The sequence below is a fragment of the Haemaphysalis longicornis genome, unplaced genomic scaffold (assembly GCF_048455015.1).
Source record: "Haemaphysalis longicornis isolate Haplotype H1 unplaced genomic scaffold, Haemaphysalis longicornis Haplotype H1 scaffold_3, whole genome shotgun sequence".
NCBI classification, from domain to species: domain Eukaryota; kingdom Metazoa; phylum Arthropoda; class Arachnida; order Ixodida; family Ixodidae; genus Haemaphysalis; species Haemaphysalis longicornis.
This window is the reverse complement of record NW_027526335.1, coordinates 221,851,304-221,868,208: the sequence shown is the minus strand read 5'-3', so window position 1 is coordinate 221,868,208 and position 16,905 is coordinate 221,851,304. Positions and strand designations below refer to the sequence as shown.

At 50.1% G+C, this 16,905-nt stretch overlaps 1 protein-coding gene across 3 annotated transcripts in view; it reads right to left on the bottom strand.

Annotated features, from left to right (window-relative positions):
- Msh6 (DNA mismatch repair protein Msh6) overlaps positions 1 to 16,905 on the bottom strand; it is a 102,322-nt gene that overhangs the window by 31,735 nt on the left and 53,682 nt on the right. For all 3 annotated transcript variants that reach the window (XM_077705085.1, XM_077705086.1, XM_077705087.1), the window contains 7 exons: positions 14,971 to 15,082; positions 12,950 to 13,207; positions 8,801 to 8,970; positions 8,603 to 8,719; positions 6,592 to 6,718; positions 3,779 to 3,880; positions 3,626 to 3,724 (listed from right to left, as the gene is read on the bottom strand). In XM_077705085.1, the coding sequence (XP_077561211.1) occupies positions 3,626 to 3,724; positions 3,779 to 3,880; positions 6,592 to 6,718; positions 8,603 to 8,719; positions 8,801 to 8,970; positions 12,950 to 13,207; positions 14,971 to 15,082 (985 nt within the window). The remainder of the gene's footprint in view (positions 1 to 3,625; positions 3,725 to 3,778; positions 3,881 to 6,591; positions 6,719 to 8,602; positions 8,720 to 8,800; positions 8,971 to 12,949; positions 13,208 to 14,970; positions 15,083 to 16,905) is intronic.

Genomic DNA, 16,905 nt, shown 5'->3' with positions numbered 1-16,905 from the left:
TTAAGGGGGGACGTGGCTTTCAAAATCAACTTTTTTATTTCTGAGTGGATTTTGATGAAAATTGGCACAGCAACTGGAAATGCTTTTGTTATAACACCATAAAAATTTCAAGATAATATTTTGATAACTTTTTTATTTATTAGATTTTCTTTCTGTTCCGCTTGAACCGAGCTTGAGCGATTATAAAACACGATAGAAAACTTGTTCGAAGTGCTTTGCATTCCCAAATGAATGGGCAAGGTCGTGACAGTTTTAGAATTTTTTTTTTACAAAACAATATTTTTTAGTTTTCATTTTTTTAGAGGTTAATGTGCAACAGGCATGTCGACTGCGAACGATTATTTGAATAAAAAAGTCACAAAAAACAAATCTGGGAAACCAAAAGTGTCACGACCTGAACTGTTCATCAAGGAATGTAATGCAAGAAACGGAATCAAAATAGACCCAGTGGTCACGAAGAAATCCCTGGTACAAGCGACATAGGTGGCAAAAAAACTTTGAGAAAACGGCTTCCGAAGTTGCAACATAGGTTTCACTTATCAAAAGTCGCTACGGTTGCAGCCTTTCATGTCCTTTTGAACATGGGGCTTCTGGAAGGCCTTGCCTTGAAATTGGAGTGCCTTTTACAGCCTTTCTCTTTCCAGAAAACATCATTTTCAGCTCCTCCGTGAAGAGTACATACCCCCTTTGCAAACCAAACGGAGGGGAAGATGGGTTTCAATGGGCTTTCAATGCAAAGTAGGTTAGCTGGTTGGCTGTATAGCACTGGACAACCTCCTTTTGCAGTGTTGTCACCATGGCAACAAGTTAAGCATTTTTTTTACTTAAATTTGAACATTTTTGGCTTTTTTTATGTTTTATCTTGCCTGGCACAGCAACTTAGTACTCATACATGCAGGTGTTCATTGCCAAAAGTTTGCATACCACAAGGATGAAAATGAGCTACTTTGAAGCTTGGTAGAGTATTTTGCATAACTCCCAACTTCAATGCAAGAGCATATTTTTTTTTACTACTTTTGACATTCAAGGCATCCAATATTTCTCGCAGCACAGCCAGTATGCCCTAAGCAATGGTATCAAAAATTTCCCTTAAAAAATCACTGTTAAATGCTGCCACAGTAACGTACATTTTTAACGCAGAGAGCATATTTTTATTCCTATATTACTAACTCAAACCTGTTTGCATGAAAATTACAAGTGCACGGGAAACGTAGCGCAAGAAAGGCGATATGGCTCGCCCGCATCGCAGCGCACGCTTACCGCGACATATTGAACTTTGATTATACCTGATATGGCTGGTCAGGTCGCTTTTAAGATTAAATCTAACGTCGCAGGCATTAATTACAACTACTGGCGTTCAATCGTAACCGGTTGCCCAGTCATGTGATGCTCCATTGCGCGTCGGCTATGCCGTGCGCGCCGCAGCGTTTGACGCGTCGACCGTTTCTTTCTCAAGGCTAGCGAGCCCACAGTCAAAACACAGCAATAACTAAGCGTGTAAACATCGCAAATCCGACTAAAAGTTAACTTCACGAACCGCTATCGCAAGCGCGCACACCACGTCACCCTCCAAGGTCTGGCGACGGTAGAGTCACGCGCACCACGAAGCGTTCGATGACCTCCGCCTTTCGAGCCACACAACTTTCCGTAATCTGGCTCGTTATTTTTTTTTTTTTTCGTTTTTTGCGCTGTTTTTTCGCCCTTTTTTTTTTTCGTTTTTCGCCCTTTTGCGCTGATAATTTGTCACCGCGCCTGACAAAAGTATTTTTTTATGCCACTTTGCGACGCTTTTCAGCGTAAAAACTTTGCAGACGCACAGAATAGGAAACATAAAAGCCGAATATGTGGGATTCAAAAAAACGATGTTTTGGTCATTTTTCCGAAGTTGAAAGCCGCGTCCCCCCTTAATTTATTAGAGAAGAAAGCCGAGAGTTTCGCCGGAATCGTAACCCCGACATGCTACCCGGCAGGGAATGGGTAGGGGAGAGTAGAAACAGGGCAGAAGAGAAGAGAAGAGAAGAAGTAAAAAAAAAAAAAAAAAAAAACGGGCATCATGTAGTTTGTGTGAACAGTTCGACGAACGTCATGTTCTCAGTAGTTTAAATCAGTTCAGGGACGCCGATCTCGTCCAGGTATTCAAGCAACGCCATTAGTGCTTCGCGTTGTGCTGAAGGGGTGTGCCAGGGGCCAAGGAGCGCAAGTGCTGCAGAGAAGTGTGTGTTCAGTCGAAAGAGCAGGGTAAGGCCGCACGCACCAAGGTAGCACGCGAGGTACCTTGCAGTAAGGAGATATCAAGGGAGCGTTTCGTAAGGACGCCTCAGTAGGGAACGTTCCAAAATTGAACTAAGGCCTCCTTACGAGTTAAGGTGACCTTAAGGAAGGTTTTAAAATTCGGGCCCAAGTACTCCTTTCAAGCTTGCGTAAAGGCACATTCCCACTGGTGACTCGGGCGCGCCGCGTGATGAGGCGGCATTCGCACTGGCGACAAGCGATGACGCAACTGCGTCTGACGGAGCTGTTGCCACACCTCCTTGGTGCTCCCACCATTCGCAGTAACAGAAAATTGTCACACGAGCACGACAAAAACGGTGGAAGTCACACTAGAACACGTGCTACTAACCTGGAACCATGGCGAAAGCATTGCGGGTTGTGGGAGGAGCAGAAAATAATGAACTCAAAAAGGCTCTTTTCAACATAATGTTACACGAAGAAATACGCACATTTCCTTTCACGCCACAACACTTGCATCCCGGCACGCAAATTTCGCTTCTTTTCACAGGCGCAAAGTTCCGACGCCTCCGAACTCTATGTTGTGTTTACCATTCGCAGATAGAAGTATGAAAAAGCTGCAAGTAACCCTACCGTCCCACTATCCACCTGATTACTTGCTTTTACAATTCAAACAGTTTCTCCACAGTGATGAGTTTCACGCTGTTCGTTGATTAGTACATGCGTACGCTGAAGCCACTGACCAAACAACGGAAGCGCATGGGAAGTTGCTTGCTGGCCCTACCCAGCGGGCCCAGCGCCAGCGGTAGCGGGCAAAGCTGCCGCCGTTTGCATTGCCGGACGCAAGCAAATGTTTCATTTCCGGTCACGTCAGCCTACTCCTGGTCACGACTGGCTATGTGGTATTGCAGTGCCGTTGCGCAACGAGGGAATTCGGTCCGACAGCGATCTGCTCCGCCGTCACCAAGTGAGAAAAAGCGACGGCCGGCTCTTCATTTTGCAACGTCGCGCAACGAGGCGAATCGCCAGTGGGAATGAGCCGTCAAAGAGAAATACTGAACCTTTTTATTCATTTATTCATTTTTTTCTGCCTGAAGACTGCAGATTACGCGCCGCAGACGACAATGCGCAAGCGATGACCATACGGTCGCATTTTTTTTCACTACTCTTTCTTCGAATGCATATGTTCAACCATGTGTTCAAGTGCGTACTTGCATGGTTGAACACATTGGGCTCCTTCAGCACAAGAAATTTCCGCAAGCACCCAAATACCATTTCTTGCCCAGGTCGCCGAGCAGCGAAGCCCATTGCATAGCTTATTTTGTCGCGAACAGGTAGTGCCACCGTATGGAAAAACATTGAAAACAGAGGCCCTATGGGGAGTGAAGTGGCTCACCATGTGGGCGATGATGAGCAGCAGGCCTGCCTGGCGCATGAGCGTGGATTTGCCGCCCATGTTGGGTCCCGTGATGAGCGCCACCAGGGGCGGGCACTCCTGGAACAGCCCCCCTCAGCAACCCTGCTCATGCAAAGAGGTCTCTCTACCGACCTCTGGGTGGCCCAGGACGAGGTCGTTCGGGACGAGGGTGTCTGCGCCCAGGTGCTGCAGCAGGCACGGGTGCCGGCCACCCTGGATCCGCACGCTCGGCTCCTGCAAACGGGGGAGAGAAGGGGAAAGAAACCTTTGCAAGGGCCAAGTTCACCGTCCTGTCGTCTCCGCATCACTCTTCTTCCTGGCCATGCCACACCCAATACGAATGGAGCACTGCTCCCATTCGAAGCAGATTCCATGTGGGAAATGCATATCCGAAGCTGTCGAATATTTTGGACAAGCAGCAGCGATGTGCAATGCGCGCAATGCTTTCTCCTACAAAGCCCAACCACATGGTCCCATGCACTTGCCGATGCACTCGCGCATCGCTGCTGCGCACTACGCCGGCGAGGGCGAGCAATTGCACCAGCTGCTGGGCTTTAAAAAAAAGGGGCAGATGGAGTCTTGGGGGCCGAATAACGGCCAAAAAGTCATTTTCTGAAAATGGCATTTTTGGCATCCACAGCCATTTTTCTATCAGTCTGCAAATTTCCTCATCGAAAGGCACCATATTTTATTGTAAATAGCCTTGTAATGCGCACTCTACAGCTCAGTTCGCACAGAATTCGACGGTGGAATGGCATTTTTCTTGCAATGCAAAGCTGGCATTTCGTCCTCGGATATCTTGGCACAAGTGTAACTTTTTTTGCTTCTGATACCTGAATGTGTGGAGAATACAGGGGTGAGACAGCCCTAACAGATTTGGGAGCAGTTTTCAGAGCAGCAAAATTTCGATTTTGGAGCAGAAGAATCTTGATTTGGAGCAGTTAGGGACATTTAATACATCGTCTTATGGGCTTAAAAAAATCATTATTTCAGCAATTTGCAGGGTTGCAGGTCAAGTGCACATTTCAATCAGTTTTGAACAGACCACTCAAACAGCCTTACCGGAAAGAGTTTTTAAGAGTATCACAAAGTACTAACTGCACTACCTTTTTCCTAACTGGTGATATTGTGTTGCGCCTGCACGCAACACTGACAACAAAACTGCCGTTAACATTAGAGAGTTTTAGCAGTCCGTCTGTTCTGTTGGTTACTTTGTTACCGGGTTTACCGGACCGGTCTGCGCCTGCACGCGCGGAAGGGCGAGGAAGCGCGGACAAGGCGAAGGCAGGTCCGCGCAACTAATCCCCCTACGGCTACGAATGCCCAAGTGCCCAGACGAGTCCCGGTGAGCACGGTAACTACGTACACGACGGAACAGACGGACTGCTAAAACTCTTATCAAATTTAAGGGCTCCGCAATTGTGGCGTCTTTTTTTGCTGTTTTAATGCTAAAATTATTATTTTTGTAATCCCAGGCTGCGTTATACGAACGACTGTAGTCACGGCAACAGTTGAGCAGCTTCGAGCTAACGGTCGCATAGCCCAACCACCTACCCGTTTCAGTCCCCGGGGCGCAGGTTCACCCTATGGTCATTTGAGTAGCGCTAATGTTTAGCCACCTAGATTCTGGCATTAAATTTCACTTTGCATACATCAAGGGTTATAGTCGCGTTCTATGGCAACCGTGTAGTCCTGCAGCTATTGGGCGCTGCCTGAACAGGTCGCGGCGCCGCAGCACAGCCCGCAACTTTCGTGTCGACTGTTCCATCCCCGAGGCTCGCGATCGCGAAGCACAGCAACACCTCAGCATTTTACAACAGCACAACAAGCCAAAAAATTCACTTTACAAACCCGATTATAGACGCGCGCACCGCGTTTCGCACTCAAGGACACGCCGAAGTCGTAGGCCCCACATTTCAATGAACTTTTTTTCGAGCCACCCAACTTCCCGTAATCTGGCACCAATCTCAAACCATATCCCCGCGTTAACGTCACTGTTCAGAGCCACAACACATAGAATGAATAGACTGGAACCCAGCTGATAGCATAAAATAAACCAGGAAAAATATCGGCGATACGCACTGAGCGCGTTGGTAGCAGCCAGACCAGGCGGCGGCCATGTTTGTTGCCACAGCGATGCCTAATCAAGAAGGCCGTTTCAGCGAACCCGGACGGAAAGCGAATCGAGTTTTAGAAGCTATTGCTTGCTTCGTTTCAGTCTTTCTATTTGTGCCATTTCTGTGTTTGCGATTGATCGACGATAAAAGCGGTGACCGGGATGCGGGAGGCTTTCGTCTCCGCCGAAACTGACATGAGCATCAAAATCCGTGCCGTTGAGGCTCTTCTGGAGCAGTTTGGCGCAATTTTCGCCGTTTTCGTGCTTTTGGAGCAGCTTGGCGCAGGAAAATGGAATTGTATCAGAAAGGCGCAATATGCGCAGCTGTCTCACCCCTGAGAATACAATGTTGGAAACAAATTTTTCAAATGGAGGGTTTGAAAAATTATTATTGCGCTCAACTGACACCACCTGTGGGCCATTTCCGGCAGAGTGCGGGAGGGGTTAAGTTCAGTGCAACAATTTATTCTAAAAGGATGACCACAGCTCTGGTTACTCGTGTTTTTTTTTGCATCTTTTAATCACTACCCGTATATTTGATATGTGAGACAGTGTTCGAAGGCAGTTCGCATGGGAAAGTTTCAACCTTGGCACACCCCCACTTTCATGCCGTCCAGGTGCCTCTAGCACACAGCCAGGCCCATGCATGCACATGACCAACAGCCAGCCGCTCTGCCCACTCCGCCTCGCAGGAGCACTCGACCGTGCTCGTTTCTCGAGGCGGGGGTTGGGACAAGGGGCCGACGGCGGAACGAAACCTGCCAGTTGCAGCCCCAGCGAGCCCCCCGGCGCCTGCAGCAGTGGTTCCCCCCCTGGGCACAGCACTCACCTCCTGCGGGGCGGCCAAGAAGCGCGGTGTACAGCAGGGCCCCGTGATGGAGCCGCTGTACTGCGCCAGGGACAGCAGGCAGTCCAGTTGGGACAGGCAGCGCACCGCCCGCTCCCACTCGCACCGCCTGCACGCAGCACACGGGCACATGGGATGTCCCTTTTCCTTCCCACTATGCTGGCACCACCCGTAGGCGAGTGCAAATTCGCTTCCATTCAGTATCCCAGAAATTCACAGTACCCAGTAAGCGCCTTTCGCGCCTCTGGGTCACGCCACACGAAACACACTGAGTTTGCAGAGTGCGCAGCAGATGATGGCCACATCGAGCTGCCGTCAGTGCTGCTAGCCAAGCCAAGCCAATCGACCACTTGCGGAAGAGAGAAGTCTTTGTGCAGGCACGGTGTACTAGAAGGGAGAGGTGTGTCGCTCGGGGCCGATTTGCGATGAAAATTTCTGCTGAGGAGCTCCTGTTGTAAGCAGTGCCTCTGACGGCCGCTGCTTAATACCAGTTGGTTTCAGAAGTTTTGTTTGTCATATTAATCCCCATTTATTACCCTAAACAATCTTACAGTCTACGCCCATTACAACAGACACTCTTAATACGGAGAAAAAACGTCCGCTGTAGCCAAAATATGCAGTATCCGACGGGGGAAGGAGGGGTATGAGCCCCAAAGGGGGTACTTTGACCGATATTGCATATACATAGTACAGTCGGCAAAAGGCTTGTCTCTAACTTGTGAGCGGCGTGCTCCGGACTGAGCACGATTCATCTAGTGATAACGCCTGGTTGGAGACCGATAGAATGTGAGCATGCGCGACCCACATCAGCGCGATGGCTGTGTACCTTTTTTCGCCGTGAGAAGCGCTGCCTGCGCTGCCAGGCCGGGAAACAATAGTGGAGACTAGCAACTGTTAGTACATCATTGGGTGCGTTAAGTGCAACGGTTAATTTTTGCAGCGCACTACGCAATTTAGACAGTTTTTTTCTGTATGCGAGAAAGCAAACAACGATCGCCGAAAACTCATTGGTGCAGGTGCAGGGGTGGAAGCAGGGTCCAGCTTTTTGGAGCAGCTTTGGAGCAGCAAAAATCCCATTTTGGAGCAGCTTTGGAACAATTTAGGGGTTATTTCGGAGCACTTTTGGAGCGCACTGATGGCCTTAAATAATGCGGCTGAGCGCACTTTTTAATAGCAACTAATCCAAAAACTGCATGATAAACAGAATTGGCCGGAATTATTTAGGAGTGCAATAAATCAAATAGGAGCTGGCACCTTGATATTAGAGAGTTTTAGTATAGCGGAAAGCACCACTTTAGCGCGCCCATAGCGTTAACGGGCACGCTAACGATCGCGTAACGAGGCGCTATCCATTTGCGATTGTGGTGCACTAACATTAACGACACAGCTAAAACGCTGTACTAAAACTCTCTATTACCCTTTACTCGTGACTGAAACCTGCTTTTTGCCAATTCCTTTAAATGCAGGGACTTTTTGGCTTTTATTTGTACAGTAATCAACAATATGTTACTAGCGGTGGCTGCTTTTTTAAATTTTTTGGTAAAGTAGTTTTGAGCTAAAAGAATCGCGTGCAGTGTGCCGCTCTGCTGCCCAACAACACGATACATTTCGCAAAAGATTTTCTGGAGTGATTGTGGCAGAGGTGGAAAGCAATTGTGACAGGGCTCTTTCAAAAAGCCCAGGTCGTGTCACTGACGGCCGACGGATGCGCCTCCCGTGGCAATGGCAGCCCCTGTCACTCGCCCCCGTCGCATGCACAGAGTTTGCGCCTGTGCCGGAACGGCAGAAGGCCCTTCTCCAAGGGTGGGAGAAGGGGGGATTCGGCTGTGTTCAAGGCCCAGTTCCCATCTACGGGATTCTGCCTGGGACCCGTGACCCAGCAGGCTCTCGTGACAGACCATTTCCATGGGAAACTAGAGCAGGCTGAAGAAGAATGCACGAGGCGCTGACATTGCCCCCCCGTGCCGGCCCAGCAGCGAAGCGGCCAGCCCACCTGCGGTCGAAGCTGTCGAAGATGCGGCGCATGATGTCCTTGAGGGCCGCCTCCTGGGCCTCCTCAGCGGCGGCCATGTCGGCAGCCAGGCGCTTCACCTCCTCCGTGTAGTAGCGGCTGCGGGAGGGAGGGAGGGGTCAGCCCCCGCCCGGCACCTGCCCGGCCCTTGCCCGGCCCTTGCCTGGCCCCCAGACTGACCGGAAGCCCTTGCGCTGGCCCTGCAGGGCGTGGGAGGCCAGGGCCAGCCGGGCGGCCGACTCGGGCACCTCGATCTGGAAGCGGCTCTTGCCCGAGTGCACGTAGGTGGCCTTGCAGCGGAAGTGCCGGCACTGGCTCTCCAGGTACGCCTTCAGGGCTCGCTCCACATCCTGGGGACAGACAGCAGGGGCACACGGGTCGAGCGCGGCAGCACACGCTCCCCTCCGCCCGCACCCAATGCCCAATACCACCCAAGTCTGCCTCGGATTGTTCCCGCACTGGTGGCGCACAAGGGCTGTCGGAAGGACGCCGGGGGCTGCCTAGCTGGCCGAGATAAAAGCTGTGGCCGCAATACAGTCCCTAGAGCACCATCCGAGCCCTTCACCGGGGTCCTTTTTGCGGTGAAAGCCTCAGGCACACTCTTGCACTGCACTCAGTGTACTGGCCCCTTGTGCTGCGGAGACACTATTCTAAAAAATCAATTCTTGTTTTGCTACTTCTTTTTTGGCATTTTAATGTCTCTTCGCTCACTTTCTCATGTCTCAATAGGTTTTTTTTTTTTTCTGAATATTTGCGTCTGCTCATCACAGAGCACAGACGACCACAGCTAAAAGTGGCATGAAAGCAGACGACACAAATTTTTTGCTTTCAAACTCCTACAAAGAATCATTAGGGTGAAAAAAAGTAAGTGAATAAACGACTCTACAATACAGAGTTATTCGAGCAGCACTGTAGTTCTCAAACATTCCTCAAATGGCAAATGTTACAAGTGTGCTAACAGGGTCAAGCGTTGCGTCGCACGCTCGTTACAACGGACCCTCTTAAAGGGACCCTGCAACACTTGCCATCGACTACTAGTACTGTATTTTGGGATAAAGTCTATTGTCCCAGAAATCTCCTCCCGCAAGAATTGTGAAAATCCGTTCACAATTAACGAAACTACGCGCGATGAGAAATCGCGCATAATCGTTTCCTCTCAACTCGACCGCTGACAACGCGACGAAAGCTGCGCGCTGTCTCCTGGAAAAGGGGGCGGCTCGCGGCGTTCTCTTCAGCGGCCTTCGATATATCACATGTCGGGCAGTTTTCTCCTTTTTTTCGCAATGAGGAGGGGCCTATTTCCGGTCTGGTGCCACAAAAAAGCAGGCATGGGTGCCGTCTCGCAAGTGCGCGCTCGGGCTGGTAGGGCGTTTTTGAAGCAATAACCGTTTGTAGTCGAGTGGTCCTGTTGAAAGGGAAGTATTGAGCTCATCACTCAAGCTCCGCACGCACTCAAAACACAAAAAAATGGCAAAACTGTGCCTACAGGTTCAGGCATAGAAGAGGTTCGTACACAGCGATGACGACAACGGAAATGGGAGAATCTAGCCGTGAAGTTGACCACTGACAGCCGATCGCGCAGCCATGGCCTATGTGACGTCCCTTAGGCCATGCCAGGGGTTGCATAATGAGGACAACTGAAGAGAGAGCGGTTGGTTTTTCTGCGTCTTCCACATCGATTTGCGCGCTCACCGCTTCCCGTGCACGTGCAATATTTGGCTCAGGTATTCCTGGCAGTGTAATCTAAACGTCGCGCAGGTTTACTTGCACTGCTCAAAGAGTGTGTTGCAGGGTCCCTTTAATCCGGAAAAAAACGTCTGCTGTAGCCGAAGTATGCAGTATCTGACCGGAATTGGGGGGGGGGGGGGGGGGGGGGGGACCAGGTATACGAGCGCAAAAGTGCGATCTTTGACCAGTACTGCACATTATAAACACTGTTCTTTATACCCGCCTGCAGCACCTCTGTACAGCGTTCACGCGCGGAAAGAATCACCTAAAAACCCTATTTCCAAAGCTTAGCCCCGGCACTTGGAAAAGGCCCAGCACATGCGGTCGAGTGCGTAAAGACGCACGATTAGCTGAGCAAAGAATTCGAGAGTATAACAAGGAGCAATTACTAACCCGCTATAAAATCAGCCGTAGCCGGCAGAATTAGCTAGGCTTTTTTAAAACCCTTCGGGACGAGGCACCGTTCGTCAAGCAAATCGGATTGCTGCTTGACGTTCCCCCAAGGCAGCTTCCAGATTTCTTATAATTACCGTATTTACTCGCGTAACCCTCGCACTCGCGTAATCCTCGCACCCCTAATGTGAGCCACCAAAACTTGAATTTTTTGGTTCCTCGCATAATCCTCGCACCCCCAACTTTGCAGCGGCGAAAGTTGCCCGCTCGCAAAACCCGCATGGTGCACGCGCTCTCCAACGCGCGCCCTCCCCCGCCGCCTCTCCGTTCGGCGGAGAGCGCTGTGTATCCAAGGCCATCCAGGCGCCCTAACAACCTGCATGGCTACTCCCTCCCAGGCACCCTAACACGCTACTCACACTGTCCTTGAGCCGGTTTCGCGCATGTTTCGCGTGTGCGCAACTAGACGGTGTTCGCGCAGCCCGCTGTCGTGTTGTCGTGTCGCCGTCGTGGTCTCGCCGTTGAGCGGCAGCAGTCAGTGAGTCACTCGCGTCAGTGGTGGATAGCTCACTGCCGTTTTGAGAACTTTTTGATCTAATTGTTTTGTGCTTGGTGCCGCTTCGCCATGGGGAGGAACGCCAGCTACACTGCCGCTTTAAAATTGAAAGCGAAAGAGTACGCGATCGAACACGGAAACCGTGCCGCAGGCAGGCACTTCGGCGTCACCGACTTCAACGTGCGTTACTGGAGTAGGGCACGCACATACGACGACGAGATAGGGCGCGCGCCAGAAAGCAAAGGCGGCAATTTCATGATCGCTGATCGACGGAAGACTGCTTACATTGTAAATAATAAAATAAAAAGAAAAAGCTGCTGTTGGCAACACTGAGCTTACCTATACAAAAAACGACCGCTACATTTAGCGGGATTGGCATAAGGCAAATTGGCAACACTGTGCACCGGATTTTCTTTTTTTCCCGCATAATTCTTGCACCCCTAATTTTGCACTGACTTTTCCGAAAAAAAAAGTGCGAGGATTATGCGAGTAAATACGGTATAGTCTGGGCACTAAGGCAGCTGATACAAAATAACCTGATGAACAGCTGTAAATGTAGAAAGTTCTATTAGTTGGACTGAGCATGGCCACTGGCAGAATGCACACAATGGATGGAAGCCAACCTCCTACTTTAGGCATTTCTTACCTTTTTCACCGGACGGAACGCAAACGATGCATGCGTGGGAATAATAAATGCCGAGCTTCACTGAACCTGAGTACTTTATTACATAAAAAACCTGTAAAGATGGAGGGCAGACTTGACTCTGAGTGCGTCACTTTGCGTATTCGAAAGCGCTGTTGTTCAATCTCACCAGTCGCGTTTATCGGGAGCGGCGTTGTTCTTGATGGTCAAACGGACCGTCTGCTTAGATAGGCCTGTACTTTTGGCGATGTCGGCCTGTTTTAGATGCGACGCTCAGAGCATCTCTTGTCGGTGGCCCTGTCCTTCCTGTGTGCGTCCACTGTTGTTGTTGTCCGCAGCCACTCTCCCCCTCTCCTCTCCGATAGCGAACACTCTCTTGGGAGGGGCATTGGATTGGATTCGATTGGACTGGCTTGGCTTGGATTGGATTCGGATTCGATTACAGTGGATTGTGTTGGATTGTGTTGCGTCATAGCCGCGGCACTCTCTCCACGGTCTCCTCTCCTTCGGGCACGCTGCGCATATAACCGGTGTGCCACTCTCCGACGGCCTTTCGGTTGACGGTTGCTCTCCGCTTGCGCTTGAACCCCCCTCAGCGCCGCATCACACCAGGGTTCCCGCGAGGGGAGGTGGGCGTAATTTTTTGTCGTGTTTGACAGCGTTAATCATGCTTAGTTTATCCGCCAGTGAAATCAGCTAGCTTGCCGCTCAAGCCGCTGGTCGCAAAAAAAGAAAAAAAAAAAAAAGGCCAGCTGCACTGGCTTGGCTTGGCTGCGCCAACGGCCCGGCTGCCGACAATGTTGCCAGACAGAACAGTTTCCTTGCCAAAATAAACAAAGAAAAAGCATACCGGGTGCCGGCCCCGTCGAAGTCCGCCATAAGCATTCAGTTGACATAATTTTCGCCTGATAGTCCGCCATTGCCGGGTCCATTACGAGCGGAGTGGACTCCACATAAAATGCATGCGGACCAAACAAACCAACAGAAATGGTTCGCGGGGAGCACCGACCTGGATGCCCTGCATGGCGCGGTCGTAGTCGGGGTCCACGCCACGCGCGGGCGTCACACGGCCCTCGCGCTTGGCCAGCTCGTGGTCAAAGGCCCCCTCGAAGAACGCCAGGGCCTCCGACAGGTCCGGGAAGGAGGCCTCCTGGCCTGCCGCCTCGCCCCCCGGGAGGCAGGCCGCCAGCGCGCCGGAGGCCAGCGAGGGCCGGGCCCCCTCCCACAGGGGCCCCAGCCGGCTGGCCTTCTGGAAGCCCTCGAGGGCCTGCACGCACGCACGGGGCAAAGACGTTTGCACTGACGGACTCTCTTTAGAGCGTGCAAAACCCCTGCACCTGTCGTGCACCTTGCACACAGGCACAGCAGCAGGGCCGCCAGCTGCCCTCGCGTCGCCATGGCTTTTGAGCGCACTCTCTCCCATCGACAATCTACGTGGTTTGCACTTTGCACAATTCTGTCTAACGAAACCCTGCCGCTGCCCTTCCGAGGCTCGACTGGCTTGGACTGTTTCCCCACCCACCCTTGCCGCGTCAAAACAAACGCGAGAGGGGCCAAAGCAGCGAGCGAGCATCCACAGGCTACGAACAAAGAAAGATGGCCAACAGAAGGCGCATTCTATTGGACTGTATCCAACTGCATCGAAAACTTCTGCTCCCAAAGTTGCCCACTGCTTAACGAAAGTCCGTGAAATGTGCCGCAACTCTGTGCAGTACAATGAAACATGGTTGTTACAACGTCTTACATTAGTTCAAACTTATTCATGAATAACACTTTAAATTCTTGCGAAATGACCGAGGCACTGGCTATACCCGTGAAAATCGGGGGTTTTTAAGGACCACTAAACAATTCCGGCACTGTCAAGGCCTTGAAGGTGACATTTCTAAACTCTAGGATTTTCAAGGACCTGTGTGAACCCTGAAGATAAGCTCTTAAATCTGCACAGTGGCTTCGAATCTCTCATTGTAGAAAAAGGGTATAGCTCATTCTCGTTCGACGATCCCCGATGGAAGTTAATGAAAATATTCATTTTAAAAAGCTACTTTTCGAAAGTGTCATGATTTCCACACATAAAAGACAAAAGCTAAAGTAATTACCATAAAAGTTACTTCATTGTCCATAAACAAATGTTACAGTTTGGAAGAAAAAGAATCTTGTCGGAACGTACCAAGCTATAAAATAAATTTTTTATAGCTTGTCGAAATGCAGGCCCGTAGCTCTGCTCCTGCATGCCGCTCGAGAGTTCGAACAGAGCAAGGGATCTTTTTCCAGCAGCGCTTTGCACATGCGCTACGCTTGCTCCCAGCGACCAATCCGCCATCATTGGGGGGCAAAATGCATAGAGTTTCATACTAATATATACTAAAGGGAAATCTGGAGCAGCATTCCCGGGACGCTGTGGGCGGCGCCATTGCAGTTAGCGACGTTCCTTGCCTACTTGGCTTGGTTTCTTGGTGCATGGCTTCCTTTTTGTCTCGAAGCCAAAATCAAGAAAAACGGGTAACATTCTTTTCATAATCATCTTTTCATAACATTCTTTTCGTAACTTCCACTGTTTGTCCCACCATTCTCACTGCTTTAAAAAGAATGTATTCTAAATTTAAACGCAAATAGCTCATTCGGCAAGCTTATAAGCTCTGCTTAATTTGCGTTTGCTTTTGCCGGCCTCCGCCAATCGCAGAGCTGGCTCAAATGACATCAGAGGTTCAGTTGCGGGAAATGAGCTAGTGGGTCACATGGCCATTCTCTTTTTTCCTAATTATGTAGCTTATTTGAGCGAAGTTTACGTTAAAAGTGGTGTCAGTATGATTCTAACGAGGCAATCTTATGAATGAACCAAACTTGTGTTTTGTGTGGTTTGCCTGCACAGAAAACCCTCACTGCCATGTTTCCGCTGTGCTGCATGGTCAGCCCCGACTGCAAAACTGCCCGGTGCGTACGGCCATGTCCCGGCGGCCGGCCGAGCCACAGCAGGGCTCTCAAAGAACAAGGCGCCCACCCGAGACCCCCGGCAGAGGAGAGCAGGCGCACCTGGAGCAAGTTGGCGATTTTGCGCTTGTTGTAGGCAGTGTCCTCGTACAGGATGGCCCGCTGGTCGGGGTGGCAGGAGCCGCTCTTGCGTGCCAGCCCCTGGCTGTGGATCCTGCACCAAGGAAAGGGACCTCTCTCGGCACCAGCCTCTTGGGCAGCGTTCCCAACTCTTTCCCCCGCTTGACGTCTGGGCTCGCATGATGGGCACCACCAGGGACGCCAAACTTTAAAAGCTTCCCGTGCACACGGTACCGCAGCACCCCTTTGCTCATGCCATCCTCTTTTAGGGCTGAGAAGGCCCCAATTTCAATTACCACTTTTTTAATGTATAAGCCGCACCTTTGTATAGGTCTCATTCCCCTCAAAAAGGCAGTTTTTCTGGGAAAAACATATACAGTACTGTATTTTCCGGTCTATATGTCGCACCTTTGTATAAGTCGCACCCCCCTCAAAATGAGTTTTTCGAAAAAAAAAAACGTATATAAGTCGCACCGGAATATAAGACGCACTTGTTAATTAGGTAAACTCATATATAGTGAATCAAATCGTTAGAAAGTGGGGCAAAAGTACATGGTTGCGGCGGCCGCCGCCTCTGAACGCATCTCCCGGGAAGGAGGACTACACACGGGCATATAACATCCAAAGTCTAGACAGAACTAACTTCTCAAAAATGGTTTATTGATACACACAGATGGCATGTACTTACGGACGGCATTTAGGCAAAACCATCGAAGTCTTTTTCCTCCGTCTCGCTATAAAATAATTATGATTCAGTATCTTCAATGGGAGTTCCGCCGGCTCATCACTGTCGTCCTCCGACTCTCTGATGTCTTCTTCCCCGACATCGTTACCACTCGCGGACCGGATTACTCAGGCCTTTATCAACCTGGCTACAACTGTTTTTGTAGAAATGGAGTCCCAAGAGTCGGAGACCCTTTGGCCACCTCGAAACGTCGCGCGTCTCTTGCGTGCTGTCGTAAATCCACAGAACAGGGGTAAATCAGCGCAATAGAGGTGTCGTGGTGGACGGAAGTGACGCGACCGGAAGTGGCCCGAAAATCGAAACTTATCTGCAAGCTGTCATTTTAAAAATTAGCTGCACGTTTACCTCCTTCAGAGCAACTCTCTGTAATAATTTATAAGCTGCATTTTGTTTTTGCAACCCAATTTGATGTTACTTTGAATTTATTCTGAACTGTAGTTACTGCGCATGGCATAAAGTGGCGAGGGGTTGTCACAGGTCATTATCATTGTTTGTGACTAGAAAAAGCTGCAAATTCTTTGGTGTAACGTCCCGAAGCGACATATGGGCTATGAGAAACGCCGTAGCGGTGGGCTTCGGATTCATTTACACCATAGAGCTGTGTCTCAACATGCACTGGCCACGCGCGGCCGCCGTGAACCGGATTTATTCCATACATACATCGCACCGGTGGATAAGACGCACCAACGAAAATTTCAGAAAATACCGCGACTTATACACCAGAAAATACGGCAAAAACTTGTTACAACGAGATGGGTTATAGCGAAATAATGGATATTACGAGCAAATCCTCATTCCCCTCGAAAGTCCCCACAGAAACCAGTGTATATAAAACCTCGTTGTAACTATAAAATTTTCTTGTTACGAGATACAGTCGAACCGCGCAATTGTCAAACCACAAGGGAAAGCCGAAAAATTCGCTTTTGTCAAAATTTCGTCCCCGCGAGAATGAAACATAAACAACAGAAATATCGCCTGCAAACCTAAAAGACAGTTATATTACCTTGCAAGCCTTGCCTTGCAGCAGCTTCACATCTCAGCACTAACACTACAAGAAGTTGTTCGTTGCTAGTCGTCGCGCGCACCTAAGAACGACTGAATCGTGTCGCGCGCATACAAAACGTCCCGCAGGTTTGCCTTCTCTGCACCTTCTTCTACTTGGCCCTCGGCAC